Source organism: Lissotriton helveticus, chromosome 9 (assembly GCF_964261635.1).
Source record: "Lissotriton helveticus chromosome 9, aLisHel1.1, whole genome shotgun sequence".
In the NCBI taxonomy this organism is placed as follows: domain Eukaryota; kingdom Metazoa; phylum Chordata; class Amphibia; order Caudata; family Salamandridae; genus Lissotriton; species Lissotriton helveticus.
Window position 1 is genome coordinate 869,468,447 of NC_136070.1, and position 18,935 is coordinate 869,487,381.

An 18,935-nucleotide genomic window follows, 5' to 3' on the forward strand; every position below is an offset into this window, starting at 1 on the left:
AGGTAGCAGGGGTGTCCAACATAGGCCCAGAAGGGCCAAATTCAGACCACATTTTCATTAATATCACATAAAATAAATGTACATGCAAGTAATCTCATTGTGCCTCATTTGCCTAGCCAGTGGTTGTAAACCTTAAAGTCTATAAATGAAGCAATAGATTGTGCACTCGAATATATTCAGTTAATCCTGATTATTGAGCATTGTACAGAAATATAAATGTTTTTTACATATAATAATATAATCAATTCACGCTGTCGGAAAATTCAGAAAAACAGCACCCAATGCATTTCGGGACAATCTGTCCCTTTCTTCAGGGGCAAACCTGTTAATTGAAAGGAAAACTCATCAGCTGTTGTGCAAAGAAATGATACATCAAAATCTCAATGTGAGAACTTAATTTCGAAAAAGAGTGTGATCACGTAGTGCCAGAAACCTATGACCATACTTTATGCCACAATTGCCCCCTTTTATGCCACAATTGTACCCTTTCATGCCACAATTGCACCCTTTCATGCCACAATTGCACCCGAGTGATGCCCCCTACGGGTCAAAAAACAAAAACACACTTATTTCCGTCCGGACAATAAACAGAGTGTCCTGGACAAACCTCCGGGTGACCTGTAGACACAATAACCCAACACTATATCCTGTCGTATATTCACTTGTTAATTCAAGATCAAGTGTTGTGTCTGTGCATATAGTGTGTATATGCGGGTGTGTGTGAAGTGTGTATCTGTGTGAGAGGAGGTTTGTATCTACCTCAACTATTGTAGGTGTGTCTGTAGAAGGTGTGGTGGTTGGACCCACTGGAGTAAGGTGAAGGCTGAAGGAGCAGAGGCCCCTGAGAAGCACAGAGCCTACCTCCGTGAATCGGGTGTTTGAACACAATTGAGTGTGAAGCAGTACTCTGTTTTTATGTGTAATAAAGTGCTTGTCTTTTCTACAAAGAGAAGCACTGAGTTGGACAATGATTTTGTTGTGCTGCTGGGAGGTGGTTTTATATCATGAGCCCGAGTAGCCCCCTACACTAACATCCCTGAGAAACCTGTAACTGCGCGTCATCAACGTTATCAATGGGTGTCAAGTGCTGGAAGGATTGCACTTGGCCTAGTTTGCAGAGGCAAAGTCGGGTTGGCCCCAGGACAGCAAAGGTGTAAGGTCTCAAACCCCAAGGTTTTAGCTTATAAACCTCTGCCTACCTTGTGGCCTCCTGAACGCAGCCTGGCAGCTTGATACTTCTTGATTCTGCTGGCTGTCATGGGCTACCTTCCTGTTGCTGCTTGCTTCTTCACACTGTTTGCAATGAACAGTGATCGTGTGTATTTATGGATATACACTGTGGCTGTTGTATGTTTTTATATTTTATTTATTAAATAGCTTTTTCTTTTTTTGTAGGTAAAACTGAAAACCGTTTTAGGAATTACTTCAACAAGCAACAGTAGTTTTACTTGTGATGTCAACTCTGGAGTCATTGCCTACTTTGCAGGGTGAGGATACCATCCTGTGTTTTCATCAAGATGCAATGCTTTATTTTTAACAAGTATTTTGACGTTGAATTGTCAAGAGATTAAAAGTAACAGTGTATATCTTTTAAACGGTGGAGCTTTCGAGGAATTTTTAGTGGGGCTGGTGATGGTGGAGTATATTTTGTCCTGAAATATTTATTATTTCTTGCTCGTTTTTGCTTTAGACTGTAGCTTGATCTGTGTTAATCTTGGAATGTTTATCGCTGACAAAAATGTCTTCCATTTTCATCAGCTAAATAAAGTTGTAGTCCCACACTTTTTTTTTAATTCTTTTTTTTTTTTAAACGCCTTAGCTCTGGAATTTTGTTTCCAGAGAGTTTTTAAACACAAAACATAATGTTCATAACAACAACTTTTAAATACATAGTATGTATAGAAAGGAGATTTGACTTAACCCGTCTAAGTCATTTGGTGCTTTGCAGTGCTGGTCACATTTTGAAACAACCCACAGGAGAGGTGTTCTATGGTAAAAGTGTCCATCAGTGACTAGCTTAGTTTTGCCTGTTTGCTGCAGATGACATTGGCCGTTTTGCAAGTTTGCATGGAGAGGCTCTCCCTGCAAACCTATTTAGGTCGAGCCTGGGCTGTGCATGTGCTGCTGTGCGAGGCATGCTATGTTGAGAGAGGGACTTGAAGCTCCGCCCACATTTTTCATTGGCTTGTGTCATTGTCCACTGTAAACTGTGGCTGTTCATTGATCAAAAGTCTGAATAGTCCCTCCTTAGTACCGCCTTGTCTCATTTTGTTACCTCCCATGGCGACACCCCTTGTTACGTTACGCGTGTTGTTGCTCGGTGGGCTTTAATTACAGCCTCCGAGCACTATTTTATCAAATACTGTTCTCCTGACTGCTGTTGCAGGCAGGACAAACTCTTTCCTAACGCTTTTTAAAAACTTTTATAGCATGCATTTGCAATGCAATAGGTCTTGAATTTGTGAGAGTTTAAGCTATTGGCTTTGTAAATGACAATGCCTTTTATTTATCGGTTTTAAAAACAGCACATAAATAAAAGGCATTGTCATTTACACTGCCAATAGCTCAAACTTTCATAAATGCAAGACCTATTGCATTGCAAATTCTTTTTTCCTTTTCAGTTGCAACTTACTCCCGTTGCAGTGATTGCTTTGACCGAGGGGTATAGTATACAAAGGAGTGGTGAGTAGTAGGCCTTTGGTGAGGGTTCCAGTGAAACCCACTATGTTCTCTCCCATGCAGTGTCAAGCCATTGGCACTGGGGGAGCCACTCTCTCCATGAGTTAGTGGTCTGCTGCTGATGTCTGCACCAATGAGAGCCCTCACAATGAGCAAATCTGGGCTGCCAGTGTCAGCACTGGTGAAAGCCCTGTCCCCTCTCCATAGCCCAGCTCTAACACAATTTGTTGTTTAACTGTGCAGTTCATAGAGGAACAGGTTGCATCCATGAAGAAGTGCAACTACACCACTATCTAGATCATGGGTACTCACAAACATTTTCCCAAGGGGCTGCAAAGTTTGGCCTTTGATGGGACCGATGGGCCTGATTCCAGCGGTGGGAGGGGGGTGTAAAGTGGGTGTAGGGGAAGCAAAGTGTGTATATCTACTGGCTGAACACAATTGCGCAGCGTGAAACCAGAACACCTTGGATGGATCCTGGCTTCTCCACATGACCAACTTGTGTGACCCTGGGCAATAGTTTTATATTAATTTCCCTCCTTTTTCCTCATTATCACATATAAGAGGACCTCAAAATACATGGCACAGGATGTGTGCTGTACAAAACCATCTCCTGAGCTTTGATGTAATGGCATTGTTGGGGGGGGGCCTTGAACGTTTCTAAATTCATGTTTCAAAACCATCACTTTAAAAGAAAACTTCTGAATGCACTGCTATCATTTGATTTACTAAGGTGAAATGGTTCTACAGGTCAATGAAATACACTTTTTGAATTTGAAAAGACTATGGTATTTTTACTTTTGCTATCTTTAGTAAAAATTAAGGTGTTTCTAAAGTTAAGGGCCTAGTTATTTCCTTTTGTTCAACTGCAATGAACCTTTAAGTGTTTGCAGTATATTTACCATTTTATTTATATTGATGCTGAATTGAGTCAACAGGATCAGCTGCTGCTGCTCAGGGGGCGTGTATAGGAATAACAGGAGAAAACCCATAGACCTCGTTGGGATGGGTGTATCGTGTAAGCCAGAACAATTCCCAACAGGATTTATGTAGAGACAGTTTCAGAAATGTATGCAATATGCATTACAGAGGAAAAAGAGACAAGGAGTCAATTGATTTTCAGAGGAAGTGGTATAATTTACCAAGAGGCAAGGGAAAAAAAGATCTTTCATATGTCAATACAGTTAAAACAGCACTGTACAGAGCGGATCTTGTGACAACCCAGTGACACTTGGTGCCAGTGCTATATACAGTTTAGTGATAGTGAAGGTGCAAGTGCTAAAAACAACAGCATTGACGACGCATTAACCAAAGTATATACATCAAATGATGGCTCCGAAAAACAAGTTATAATCACTTGACAACCAGTTATTTATACAGGAGCACAAGACGTGATATGCGTCGTGTAATTCAAGCTGTACAGTCGACGGCGTTTCGATCCCCTTTAGTCGGGATCGTCTTCAGGACAGGGTTGTCGATTGACACAGTGCTGTGGGCAGAAAGGGTAATTTAGGGCTGGGCAATCAAGGGTGGGGGAGGGGCAGGGGGTGAAGTGATGGGCGGGTAGGAGAGCAGGTCTACATTAAAGGTTTAATGTGTGTAGGAAGTGGTAGGGGTGTGGGCCGGAGCGGGGGGCCGCGGAAGTGTTATTGGGGGTGACTAACGTTGACACATGGGGAGGTATGTCTAATGGTATCTAGTAAAATAAATCACAGTGTCAGTCGGTGTGGGGAGATGGTCTGTGAATAGTGAGGAAACGGACCGTTGTAAACTTACAGTTAGACCCAGGCATAAGAGCGAGGGTGCTGGTGGTCCGATAGGTCACTCAATGATCGATCGCTGCGGAGTAAGGAATAAGGAAATTGAGCGACAGGGGTCGACTCGTTCACTGAGATTAAAACCATTGGCGGTGATATTACCTGCAAGATGCTTTAACTTGAGCAGCGGGCGGGAAAAGCTGCGCTTGCGGGGTGAAAGAGAGCTCTGAGTCAGACCGCGCCGATAGAGTAAGAGGGCGAGGGTCTCAGGTATGGGAACATACCGTACGTGTGGAAAAAGTCCTGGATTTACCTGAATGAAGCAGGGCGGCAGAAGGCAGAAGGGGCTCTTCTAGCGAGTCGGCTACCGGCAGTGAATGCGGGAGCTAACTCGGCGCGTGCGGAGATTCCATATAAATCAGGAAGTGGGGGGCGGGGTTCAGTCACCACACGGGGCGGGACGGGAGGCGTGTGGCCTGGTGCACGGGGTGACATTGGCCAGGAGAGGGCTGGGGGCGGAGTGCGGCCGTGGCTTAGGCTAGAGTGAGGGGCGTGTAACTCGGTTACCGAGGTAACCTGGACTAACAGGAACTGACTGAGTCAAAACAAGAAGTCGGGCAAGATACAGAAAGCATGACGCGATGCAGGCGTAAGAGGCGGACGTTTGCTAGCGTCAGGGTTCAGCACACATCGTCATGACAGGCGCGAGAGCACAATTAAGGGTCATGTCAGTTGTGATTACATACATCGGGATACAATTATATAATTATTGTTATAATTATATCCGTTACATGAGTTCTGAGAATAATCTAACACCATGAAGTGGGATTTAACATATCGAGAGACCTGGTTTAAAACCGGATGTTTAAGTACATGGCACTTGTCTATGCAGGTGGACAATAGACTTACATTTAAATTATGGGTATAAAGAAGGAATAAAGGCACAGTTTATCGAACAATTTACTTCCACTATACATGTCTAACCAGAGTATACAGAGGTGGTAAGAGGAGGGATAGATCCAAGAGATAGGTGGACAGTAGGATTAGATGGAGATGGTGTTTGTCCATTCATCAAGGGTGTTCAACCCATGGTTGACCGAGTCAACCCGTGCGATCCATTTACATTCAGCTCTGTTTAGTAGAGTGGACATATTACCGCCCCTGATGGGTAGTGTGGGTTTCTCAATGACCATCCACCTTAGGTCAGTGTCCTTGTGTGATTTTTCCAAGAAGTGTTGAACCAATGGAGCAGTTAGTACTTTGCAGTTAATTCTGCTCTTGTGCTGTATTATCCGTTGTTTGACCATTTGGGTGGTCTGGCCAATGTAAATAAGTTCGCATGGACAACGGATAGCGTAAATGACATTTTGGGTCTTGCAGTTAGAGTGGTGAGATAATTGATGAGTCTGTCCATTGTAGACAAATTCTTTGGTGTTATATGTTAGCTCACAGACGCTGTAGGATTGACATTTGAAGTGTCCGATTACAGGAGTCATACCCCATGCAGCTGTGATGGTGTGTTTTTCAGTTGTAGTCGTTGGCCAAGTGATGGCTCGGACAAGGTGGTTGGCAATGTTGTTACCTCTCTGGTACGAAAATAGTGGTGGTGTGTGGAATTGTTCATCAAATCGTAGAACAGACCAGTTTGTTTTGATTATTTTGGCTACCCTGTTGCTGTCCGGGCTGAAGACAGAGACAAAGGGGATTCTGTTCATAGATTTTTTGTTTTGATTTGGCTGTAGTAAATCCTCACGGTGGTTATACCATGCTCGTTTCTTCGCTTGTTTAACCAGACGTCGTGGGTAGCCTCTGTTGATCAGTTTCATGGCCAAAATGTCTGCCTCCCTAAAGTAGTCTTTGCGCCACTTGCAATTGCGCCGAATTCGGAGGAACTGGCCAAATGGTAGTCCATCACGTAGGGCCCTTGGGTGGTTGCTTGAATAATGTAGCAAGGTGTTTCGTTCTGTGGGCTTGCGAAAGAGCGATGTTCCAAGTTTCCCCTCTTCTGCATGTATAGTGACATCAAGGAATGGTAAGTCATTAGATTTGGTCTCACTTGTGAATTTGAGATGTTCTTGTGACGAATTTAACCAGTTCATGAAGGGTTGTAGGGACTCGGCCGTTCCATTCCAGATCAGCAGAATGTCATTGATGTATCGACGCCACAGATGGATTTGGGGTCGATACGGATTGATGGAGTTAAGAATCATTGATTTTTCTAGATCATGCACGTATAGAATGGCAAAGTTGGGAGCGAAGCAAGCGCCCATTGATACTCCCTTGACTTGGAGGTAGTATACATTTTTGTACATGAAATAGTTGTTTTGTAAAGCCACTCTCAGGAGGTCCATAATGAAGTCAGTCGGAATTTGGCAGGGTTGAGGTCTAGAAATCAATAGATTTTTGATTACATCGAGTCCTTCGCGGTGCGGGATGTTCGTGTAGAGGGACTCGATGTCCAGACTTGCCATCATTTGGCTATCCAGGTCGAAAGGTTGATCTTCTATGGTGTTGATCAAGTCCATGATGTCACGTATGTATTTGTCTGTGATGGGCACAAATTCCTTGATGACTGAGTCCAGATATTTCCCTAGGGGTTCCAGGATGGAACCACATCCTGATACGATGGGTCGTCCGGGTGGGTTTCTATCATCTTTGTGAATTTTGGGGAGAACATATAGGACCGGTGTCCTGGGGTGCGGGTTATTTAGATACTCAAATTCTTTCTTGGTGATGATATTATTGTCTCTTGCTGCGATAGTGATAGAGAGGATCTTCTGTCTAATGTCTGCCAACGGATCTTTAGAAAGAACACGATAATGTTTGTTGTTGGTGAGTTGTCGTTCAACCTCTTCGTCGTACTGTGCAGTGTTCAGAACGACAATCCCTCCACCCTTGTCTGCGGGTTTGATGACAATGTTCAAATTGTTTTGGAGGGTGTTTAGGGCTTCTTTCTCCGGCAAGGGCAGATTGTATGGGATAAAGCGCGGAATAGTTTTAAGATCCATTACTTCCTTTAAAACTAGGCGTTCAAAAGTCAGAATTTCAGGTGACATTTGACTGGATGGAGGATTAAAGGTAGAGGGCAGGCGAAACGGAGAGATTTGGTTCATTCCCGTCTCTGGTTTGTCTGCAAAAAAATATTTTAACCGGATTCTTCTGAAGAATTTTAAAAGGTTTGATTGCAGTTCTAGGAAGTTGGTTCTGACCGTCGGCACGAATGAGAGACCTCGTGAGAGAAGTCTAGTTTCTTCTGATGACAGAATGTGATCTGATAAATTGAAGATGGGGATGGACATGGCAGTAGTGGTTACGTCCTGGTTGTTGATTACTGCTCAGGGGGCCGCATGTAAAGGTCAGGAAGGCCGCATTCGCCCCCGGGCTGTACTTTGAGGATCACTGATAGAGATCAGGACTATGTGATGTGATGTGATGTGAGAAAGCACTTGTATAGCGCAACTACCACTCCAAGGAGTATCTTGGCGCTTAGATTCCTTTAAGACAGAAAGCGGTAGAGAGGTAGAGAAGGTAACCTGGCTAGGCGACATATCCTAGGAGCCTCATACATTCAGAGTTGGGCAGGGAATAAATCCAGGTTTTTAAAAGCTTTCTGAAATTTTGCTCCGTGGTGGATTGGCGCATCCATAAGGGTACCTTATTCCAGGCTTTTGCTCCAATGACCGCAATGGATTTTCCTCCTCTTGTTGTCATTTTGAACCTGGGGACATGCAACAGGTTTGCAGTGGAAGACCTAAGGGAACGTGATGGTTGATAGTGTCTGAAGTATTTACGCAGATAGAGTGGGCCATGATGGTAAAAAGCTCTATAGGTAATTGTGAGAACCTTAAACAGTATACGCTTATGTATTGGAAGCCAATGCAGTGTGTTCAAGGCTGTAGAGGCTGAGGATCTTTTAGGCATCCTGAGAACCAGTCTATGGGACTGACACTGTGGTATGCAGAATCTTATGTTGATCATTGATTGTCGTTGTAATAGAGAGTGCTTTTTGACGAGGCGACTCCTCAGCCCTCGGTGAGAGATCACTCCTTTTTAGGTTGAGTCTAGACAATGCTTGCACTGTCTCTCCGATTCATGGTGTATATACTTTGAGAAAGGCAGACAGAAGTTGGACCGAATACAGAGCAAATCAAACATTTACCCCCAGTCAATTGATCTGGGATAAAACAATCTTTCTTTTGCTCACTGTGCCACCCCAGTTTAGACCCAGCCATATGCAAATCAGTCTTGACCCTGTGTATCGTGGGAACAGTCCAGACTGAATTTCCAAGCCAGGTCCTCCCTGGAACGGAAACAAGCATACTAGGACTGGTTTCGGGGCATTATCACGCATCAGCTAGACTAGCTTGAATCCAGTGGCATGGTGAGCCCGGTACCCCCGTCTGGGCATACTCGGCGCACTTAGGGCAAGAAAGCAAAAGAGACACAGGGGATAAGTACAAGGAAGTGGCGGAGAGAGGCGTTAGTGGTCATGGCTTGACGCCCCTCTCCGCAAGGCTGCACCATATTTACAAGAATGTGGTCCCCCTGCGAAAGCGCTAAGTTTAACAACTTAGCACGAACGCAGGCACCCTTGCACCATAGTGCAAGGGTGTCTACTTGAGGGGAGGATTGTTTATGTGAAGGAAGGTGTCCCTTCCTGCATATAAACAATCCTAAAATGCCATTCTGTCACAGTCATGTGTACTCCTTCATGCAGCACACATGAAAGTCACTAAACTGCATTTTTGTTTAAAGGATTGTTTATGTATAGGAAGGTGTCCCTTCCTGTTCATAAACAATCCATGGTATTTTGCTTTTTCCATGCGTGCTGCACAAGGCAGCACACATGGAAAAAAACAAAAACGAGGAGAAATATTCTATTTGTCCTTCTTTCGCCAACTTAAGACCAGGTTTTACCTGGTCTTAATTTTGGCGCTGCCTCCTATGTACGCCGACCTTGTACATAGGGAGCAGCATCAAATCCAATGGCTGTTACGGTGGAACGCCCAACACAACACCCACAGCCCAACCCTTTCACGCTAACCTCAGCGTGAAAGGGGGCCTAACTTACAAGGCAGCGTTAAGCCATGTTAAGTGGCTTAACACTGCCTTGTAAATAAGGCGCAGCCCCTATCACCACCACAACGTCAGTAAAAGTGACGTTGTGGTGGCGATAGGGGCTTGTACATATGTCACACTTTTCGGGCTGGACTGTTCCCATGAGGCACAGGGTCAAGACTGATTTGCATATGGCTGTGTCTGAACTGGGGTTGGCGAAGTGAGCTAAAGAATGATGATGGATTCAACTCAGATCTGTGACTTGGGGTTAGGGTTTGAAAAGTTTCAGCACTCCCTCAATCAATATCTTGTTTTGCTTTATTGGCAGGGTATGCCCAGACGTGGGTCCCTTGCTCACGTTGCCACTGGATGCAAGTTAGCCGGGCTGATGAGGGGTGTTACAGAGAAACCGGTCCCAGGATGCTTGTTTCCGGTCCAGGGAAGATATGGCTTGGTAGTTCTTGCTACACTGTTCCCATGAGGCATACAGTCAATACTGATTTGCATATTGCTGTGTCTAAACTGGGGTGGCAAGGTGAGCTAAAAAATTTTGATGGATTCATATCAGATCTGTGACTGGGGTGAGTGTTTGAAAAGTTTCAGCACTCCCTCCATCATTATCTTGTGTTTGCTTTGTTGGCCTAAGTTGGCAGGGTATGCCCAGACGTGGGTCCCTTTCACACCTTGCTTGTGGATGCAAGTTAGCCGGGCTGATGAGGGGTGTTACCGAGAAACCGGTCCCAGGATGCTTGTTTCTGGTCCAGGGAAGATATGGCTTGGTAGTTCTTGCTTCACTGTTCCCATGAGGCATCCGGTCAATACTGATTTGCATATTGCTGTGTCTGAACTGGGGGGACGAAGTGAGCTAAAGAATGATGATGGATTCAACCCAGATCTGTGACTGGGAGTGAGTGTTTGAAAAGTTTTAGCACTCCGTACATCTTGTGTTTGCTGTATATACTTTGTGAGCTTACATGCTGTCCACTGATTTTCATTTTTTTGCCCCAGTGTCCTCTAAAAATCCTTCCTTCCTAGTGGTTATTTTTCCTATTTGTCCCTCCCTTTTCGTTATTTGTTCTCTTACATAGGGAAGGCTTTCACTTGTCCCATTTCAGTTATTGGCTCAGGGATTTTTTTTTAAATTCTAAAAGAGCACTTAACGCTAGTGTTAGTGCGTTTCCCTTGATGACAGCTTCACGGCCGCTGCCCTTCATCTTTAACCCCTTCCATGCTCGTGACGGAACCGTTCCGTCACGAGCCTCGGGTGGGCTGTGCTGGTGACGGAACGGTTCCGTCACGGCCCGCTCGCCGCGCCTGCGCTGACGTTCTAAAGAGCGGACAGGGCCGTGACGGAACCGTTCCGTCGCAAGCACAGCTCACCCGAGGGCCGTGACGGAGCGGTTCCGTCACGAGTATGGGAGCGCCGCGCGGCCCCGACTCCCCCTTAGCGCTGCGGCGGAATAGCTGCTGCAGCGAAGTGGTTAAGCATGGCGGGCGCTTCGGGAGGCTGCGTGCCTTTCTTTTTGTCCGCATGCACCCGCTTTTCTATTTTGTTTATGATGAGCACGGCACTTGCTTTACAGCTGCCATGCTTCATCTTTAAGCATAGTGGGCTTGAGCCTTATTTTTGTCTGCATGCACCCACTTTTATATTTTGCTTATTCTTAGCGCAGCGCCCGCTTCACGGCCTCCGCCCTTCATCTTTAAGAATATCGGCTGCTCACCCCCCACCACCTCCTGCCCGTCGCTGCTTGTTTGTGTTGTGCGCTTCTGGTGGAAGATCATGTTTTTTTACTTGCGCCTACTGTGCTTTTGTAAACAGGGCTGTAAATCATTTCCAATGCAAGAAAAAGGTCTCTGGAAATCTGGGACGAGTAATTACATAAACTACACACTTGAGATAACAAGTTGGGGCAGGGACACATAAGCCAGTCTACCGCTCACACTTATGCTAGTACTGCAAGTTTTACTAGTCATAGAATAGAACAACACTATTGGTTAGAAATACTTTGCATTTGTGATTGGATGAAGCTGGTGATGACTAAAGTGTGTGTTTGATTACGTGGAACGCCGCATGCTACACGTCCCCTTAATATTGGTCCACTTCGGCCAATCAGCGTGCTTCTTTGCCTCCTGCACACATTTAATTGGAAGGACTAAGTTTATTTAAAGTAGTTCCGGAAATAATGCAGATCAGAACCTGAGGTTTTGCGGTAAAGTGGTGCGCTAAGACTTTAATATGGTCTAGTTAATCATTTCCAACCACCCTCGTGCTGGCACCAGCTCCTTTTCATGAGGTATTCATAATCACCATTACATGAACTATCTCTTCACATGAAACATTTGTAACCATCATCAATGCCTCTTTGTATGAACCATTCATATCCTTCATCCTGCTGCCACAGCTTCCTTTGTATGAACTATTCGTAACAACCATACTGCTGTTACTGCCTTTTTGTATGACCAGTTTGTAACCACCATCCTGCTAAAACTGCCTCCTTTGCATAAACCATTGGTAACCACCAGCCTCCTGCTACCAACTCCTTTGTATGAACCTTTCTGCTGCCATCACCTCCATTACATCAACTATTCGTAGCCACCACAAAGGTTGAAGGCGATGTCTTAAATCGAAATGTGATACTTCCCCTTTAAGATCTCCAAATTGTAATGGTTAAAGTGAACTTCTTTAGTGCATTTTTGCTTACCAAACAAAGGAGGATACAAGCGGGAGATTTTTAAAGTGACAGTTAATATATGTTATATTTTGATAGCCTTCCATTTCACATTAGGGCTTTTTTATTTGATTTTTGTGTTAGTGTGTGCTGTTGGTACTCTTCTGATGCCCATTTTTTGAGCAATGCAAAAAGTAAAACAAATTGTCTTCCATGGCTAATGCTAATTTCAGACGCCCTCTCCACAACACATACTATCTACTCTTACTATACTCCCACACTATTGTAAAAAAAACACAAAAAAACCCAAAGCTCTCACTTTGTTGAGACATATTTCCTATGCCAATGCTTGTTCATGTAACTATGGCTGCTGGAGACTGCATTGATGGAAGCTCTGTCAATAGGAGCCCTATTCAAAGGCTGCCCAGGGCCAGTGGTGAAAGCGACTCATCCATCACAACACTATTTCAGCCTTGGGTGTCAATGCCTCTATGGTGCTCCCGCACATGAAAACAACCAGTTCGTTTTAGAATCCCATGGCTCGTTCTATAATTTCTGTGAGATACAGGCTTTTGTAGTAGTAGTAGTAGAAGTTGGATTGAAAGGGCATGGTGCTTGACGGTGTTATCACGTAATGCCTGGTGTCTGGGCCTTTCCACAGCTTTCAGAGAAGAAAAAGTGACTTACCTTTGGTAAGAACAGTCCTGCTGGTTGCTTATTCTTCCAGCAGATTGATCATAGTATGTCTTATTTATCCCTCTAGGCTTCAGACTGTCCAGAAAAGCTTTTCCTCTGCACAAGTTCTCCAGCACCACCAGGTGTTGCTATGCAGTATCAGCCATAACTCTACCTCGGAACTTGATGACACTGGACTATATTCTGTGCCAACCCATGAGCTGGCTTCACTTCCTGATCTTTTCTGGCTTTTCAAGGCTTGCGGAGTAAAACTGAGAAAGCAATGTCAGTGTCCAGTTCAACACATTACATGTGTATGTACCTTGGAATCGTATTTGCCACTGCACTTACTCGTCAAGGGAGAAGAGAGGGTCATGAGGAATTTTCAGGAAGATTATGTATCCAATAAAAATTTCAGTCAATCAATCAGGGAATTGTAAGCGTGCTACTCACCCGTAAGGGTCTCAAGGCGCTGAAAGGGGGGGGGTCCGCAGATCTGTTTAGCGGAAGAGCCAGGTCTTGAGGGTGTTCCTGAAGGTGTTCAGGGAGGGGGCGTGTCTGATGTCTGCCGGTAGCTCGTTCCAGGTTTTGGCTGCAATGTGAGAGAAGGATCTTCCGCCTGCTCTGGCTCTGTGGATGCGTGGGGTTTCGGCCAGTTCAAGGTTGGAAGATCGGAGGTTTCTTTTGGGTACATGGAAGTTGATTCTGTCGTTGAGTTATTTGGGTCCGTTGTTGTGTAGGCATTTGTAGGAGTGAGTGAGGATTTTGAAAGTGACACTTTGGCTGATTTGTTTGTGTGTCGGGGAATGCCGAGGACGCGTCTGATGGCGGTGTTGTGTGTTGTCTGGAGTTTGCGGAATAGGGACTTGTTGATGCCGACGTGGAGTGCGTTTCCATAGTCCACTATGCTGGTGATGAGTGCGTGGGTGACTGTCTTCCTTGACTCAGGACTCAGGGGGTCATGCGGAGGGTGTTAAAGCAGCTGGAGGTGACGGCGTTGACCTGTCGGTTCATGGTGAGTGATGAGTCTAGTACGATGCCGAGGTTCTTGGCGTGGTCTGAGGGGGTAGGTGGGTTTCCGAGGGCGGTCGCCACCAGGTGCTGTCGCATGCAGAAGGTGAGGTAACAAGGACGAGGACTTCTGTCTTCTCGGCGTTGAGCTTCAGGCAGCTGTTGGGGATCCAGACTACGACGTCTTGCATTCCTTTTCTGGAAGTTGAGTTTGGCAGTGGTGGGGTCTTTGGTGAGGGAGAGGATGAGCTGGGTGTCGTCGGCGTAGGATACAATGTTAAGGCCGTGTTGTCGGACGTTGGCTGCGAGGGGGGCCATGTAGCTGTTGAAGAGGGTGGGTCTCAGTGATGAACCCTGTGGGACTCCGCAGGTGATTTTCGTGGGGTGGGAGAGGAAGGGTGGGAGTCTGATCCTTTCGCTTCTTCCGGTGAGGAAGGATCGGATCCAGTCCAGGGCTGATCCTTGTATGCCTGCGTCATGTAGTCTGGCGACTTTTGTGCGGTGGGAGATGGTGTCGCAGGCCGCTGATAGGTCGAGTAGGATGAGGGCTGCAGAGTGGCCTTGGTCCAGGAGGGTGCGGATGTCGTCTGTGGCAGCGAGTAGGGCGGTCTCTGTGCTGTGGTTTCCTCGGAATCGGGATTGAAACGGATCGAGGACGGCGTTCTCTTCAATGAATCGTGTCAGTTTCCTGTTTTCTCTGCAACTTTGGCTGCGAAGGGGAGGAGCGAGAGGGGCCGATAGTTCTAGAGGTCGGTGGGGTCAGCTGTGGGATTCTTGAGCAAGGGGGTCTTTGTTCGCTTCCAGTTGTTTGGGAAGGTACCTGTTTTGAAGGTGGTGTTGATGGTGCTTTGTAGTTCGGTGCGATGGCGACCGCTGCTCTGTGGTAGATGTGAGGGGGGCAGGGGTCGGTGGGGGCACCAGAGTGGATGGTTTTCATGGTCGAGGCGGTGTCTTCCGCCGTGATCGGTGTCCAGTTGGAGATGGTGGGCTGGCTGATGTATCTGGGGGGCGGGAGGCCATCTGTGGCGCCTGGTGGATGGTCGATGAAGTTTTCGTAGAGGTTTTTGATCTTGAGGTGGCAATAGGTTCCAAGCTTGTCGCAGAGGTCTAGGGATGGGGTGATGTCTGTGGCTTCGCTGCGTGGGTTGGGGAATTCTTGAATGACACAAAAAAGTTCCTTGGCGTTCGTGGAGTTGACCAGGATTTTGTTGTGGATGAAGTTCCTCTTGGTGGCACTGATCTGGTTGTAGTAGTCTGTCATGGCGTCCTTGTAGGTGGTGTGGTTTTTGGTTGTCTTGGTGTTTCTCCAGTTCTCCTGCAGGCGTCTGCAGGTGCGTCTGGCTTCTTGAGAGCAGTGGTGAACCAGGCGGCTTTCTTAGGGCGTTGTCTGTCGGGGGTTGCGAAGTGGGGCGAGATCTTCTGCGCAGTGGGAGATTCAGGTGTGGAGTTCTCTGGCTGTGTCATTTGCGTTGGGTGCCCAGGTGTGGTTGTCTCGGGTGAGGGTGTAGTTAAGTTGCTCGTCGGTAACCTTGCTCCAGTTCCTTCGTGATGGGCGTGGGGCTGGTTTGGTGCATTGGGTTTGTTGATGGCGAAGTGTAAGCAGTGGTGGTCGGTCCATGGAGGCTGCGTTGTGTGGCTGAATTGGACTCTGTTTCCTGCCACGAAGATGGTGTTGAGGGTGTGTCCTGCTCTGTGGGTCGGTGTGTTGACGAGTTGTTTAAGTCCGATGCTGGCGAGGTTGTCACAAAGGATAGTGGAGTTTGGGTCGCTGGGATTGTCGAGGTGGAAGTTCAGGTCTCCAATGAGTATGTAGTTTGTTGAGGCGATGACGTGGGGTGCGATGAAGTCGTTGATGGTGGTGGCGAAGGGTGTTCGGGGGCGGGGGGGTCTGTACATGAGGGTTCCTCGGGTGTGGCTTTTGGGGTTGGTCTGGATGTTGAAGTGCAGGTGTTCGGCAGAGGGAAAGGTTTCGCTGGAGGTGGTGAGGCGGAGGATGCTGTTGTGGGCGATGGCCAGGCTCCTCCTGGGTGGTTGGGGCAGTCTTTCCTCTGGATCTTGTATCTGTCTGGGATGGCGGTGCTGATGTCAGGGGCGGAGGATGCGTTAGTCCAGGTCTCTGTGAAGAAGGCGATGTCGGGGGAGAGAGTCGAGTAGGTTCCAGATTTCCATGGCGTGTTTGTGTACTGAACGTACATTGAGGAGGATGCATTTGAGGGTGATGCCGGTGTTGGAGGCCGGGGTGGCGGTGAGGGTCCTACGGCAGTGGAGGCAGGAGAACTGGCCTAGAGGTCGTGTTCGGTGAGGCCGGTTGGCATTCTCTAAGTCTTCCAGGGTTGAGTGTGAGGAGGGTGTTGGTGTCGTAGCGATGGGAAGTGGGAGGTCCAGGGTTCCTGGTGCTGGGCACAGACAGGCTTACCTTTGGTGCGCCTGCTGCGCGCGACCGCGCAGCGGCCACCATTAAGTAGGTGAGGATGGGAGGGTGGGAGGGAGGGAGAGGCTGGGAGGCGGGAGCAGGGGAATTCCAGGGGGAATTCCGGGGTGGTAGGAAGGGCGGCTGGGGCAGCAGCGGCGAAACAGGCAGGCACGAGAAAATAAAAACAGTGATGGAATTAGAGCAAGACACAGATGGGCACAATAACAGTGGCACAACAGGGAAACATTTAAGAAAAAAAAACGGCTGAGAAAGGTTACGGTGGTTGCAGGCAGTCTGGTCCCAGTTGGAGCAGGCAGCAGGCGCAGGAGCGGGTAATAGCCTCGAACCTCCCAAGGAGGAGGTCAGAGTCTGGAGGCAAGAGACGGCACAGTGGAGCTGCGGGGAAAGAGTGGACCTAGACTGAGGGTCGGAGGTCTTACTCGAGCTCCCCTGTAGCTGCCGTCATTAAGTAGGGGAGGTGGGAGGGAGGAGAGGCTGGGAGGGGCGAGCAGGAGAAATCTTGTTACCAAAGGTAATAAAAAAAAATCTTCTGATGGCTACGTTGTCCCTGATATTCCCCACCTGATGAGTGTGTCCCAAAGCAATACCTCCATGGCAGTTGACATTGAGCAGTGCTGGTAAACTACCGTAAAGTCATGCAACACAGCTTGGGCACAGTACTCATCGCTGCGTGCATTAGACTCGAGACAGTGGTACTTGGCAAAAGCATACAAAGATGTCCATGTAGCCTCCTTACAGATGTTGGCAACTGAGATGCCTCTGGAGAGAACTGTGGAGGCAGCCATGGATACATTGGAATAGAGCCATGGCTGCCTACAGAGGGTCTTTCATGGTAAAGGCCTAGCAGGTCTGGATCCAGAGGGTGTCCAACCCCATATGCTGAAATTACTTTCTCCAATACCTGCCTTGAAGATAAGAAATCAAAATGAGCAACTGCATCAGCTCAAACGTGGATGTCATCTGTAAGAATGTGAGCCTGTTGATCACTAGGGGCTCGGATTAATTGAACTGTTCCATCCATCACTTTGGTAATCGGTCATACAGGGTTTCCAGATGGCCATTAATTGTAGACATAAACAGGCCCTGCTGCTTAGGGACACCAAAAATTGCAAAATGTCAGAAAGGTGATATTTAAAGGGGTTGATTCATTCAATCTTGCAACACCAGATGTACTTATTCTAGTGAGCTTCATAGATCGGTTTGGTGGCAGCTTCTTGGACTCTAAGATGATGTCTACAAACTCATCAGGAAGGCAAAAGGACTGGCACTGCTCAATTGCCATGCGTGCAGCCACATCAGTTGGGATGGAGGACCTGGTATGTACTGCACAAGAGAGGAAGTGCTGAATGCCTACAAATTGTCATACCAGATCATACACCAATCAGAATAAGCTGTACTCTATCCTCCAGCCCCTTCCAAAGCACTTTTGACAGAAGGGGGACTGGTAGACACGCCTACAGCAGGCTGTGAGAATAGCTGAGCCTGAATGCATCCTCAAGGGAACCATTCAGAGGAAAGTGTATCGCACAAAACTGAGAACCCTTTGTGTTGTGGACCATGGCGGTAAGAGTTACAAATGGCAACCTAGATTTGGAGAAGATCGACTCAGTCAGTTTGTGGTGTAGTTCCTACTCTTAACTTGTATACCTATAACACTCCCCACATGCAGATGGAACACATTTGTTATGGGACGTGTGTACAGGTTGAGTGGCAGAAGTGAGTCTGTCAAACCTTGGGGGACACCACTTTTTAAAGGTCTTCACTGGATGTGAAAGAAGGAACTGACACAGACTGAGATTTCTCTGAAAAGAATGAATCAATTAAAAAAAATCCTAGTGAACCCCACATAATTTAAAGTTTTAATGAGTATGTTGTAGTTGATAGTGCTGAACGCCACAGAAAGGTCTAATAATATCATAGCACTGATCTTGTAAGAATCCAGACTGGAAAGAATATAATAGTCTGTTTCCTTTTGCAAATTTCTGCAATTGAGTAATAATTAATCTTTCATTTAGTGCCTAAATAGAGGAACAAATAAATTAGACTGAAGTTACTAGGGTCGTCTGCACTGATGGAAGGTGTTTTTGAGTAAGAGGTTAACTACTGCTTGCGTCTCAGTGTCCCGTTACATGGTTAAAGACCAGTTAAAAAATAATAATAAATCACTTGTTGGGTAGCCACAAAGATGATTCTTAAATTATGCAGGGTAAATGTCTTTAGGAGTTCTAGACAGATGGATCTGTGTTATGGTAATCAATGCAAAAACAAGGAGACGATGGACGGAGCACTGAAACTTTTCAGACCCTCACCCCCAGTCACAGATGTTGGTTGAATCCATCATCGTTCTTTAGCTCACTTTGCAACCTCAGTTCAGTCCCAGCCATATTTAAATCAGTCTTGACCCTGTTTCTCATGGGAACAGTCCAGCCCGAACTGCCAAGCCAGGCTTTCCTGGACTGGAAACCAGCATCCTGGGACCGGTTTCGAGGTAACACCCCTAATCAGCCAGGCTAGCTTGAATCCAGTGGCATATGGTGTAATACATATTATTCCAGAATAAAGAAATACAATGTTGTACATGCACATCATTTAATTTGCTAAATAATATTTGCCCATTAGATTCTGTGCTTTTGAATTCTGCTCATGGAA

At 46.6% G+C, this 18,935-nt stretch overlaps 1 protein-coding gene across 1 annotated transcript in view; it reads left to right on the forward strand.

The window, feature by feature from the left end:
- LOC144781934 (WD repeat-containing protein 62-like) overlaps positions 1-18,935 on the forward strand; it is a 636,677-nt gene that overhangs the window by 5,135 nt on the left and 612,607 nt on the right. Inside the window, exon 2 of the mRNA XM_078661021.1 lies at positions 1,396-1,487. Coding sequence (XP_078517147.1) covers positions 1,396-1,487 — 92 coding nt within the window. The remainder of the gene's footprint in view (positions 1-1,395; positions 1,488-18,935) is intronic.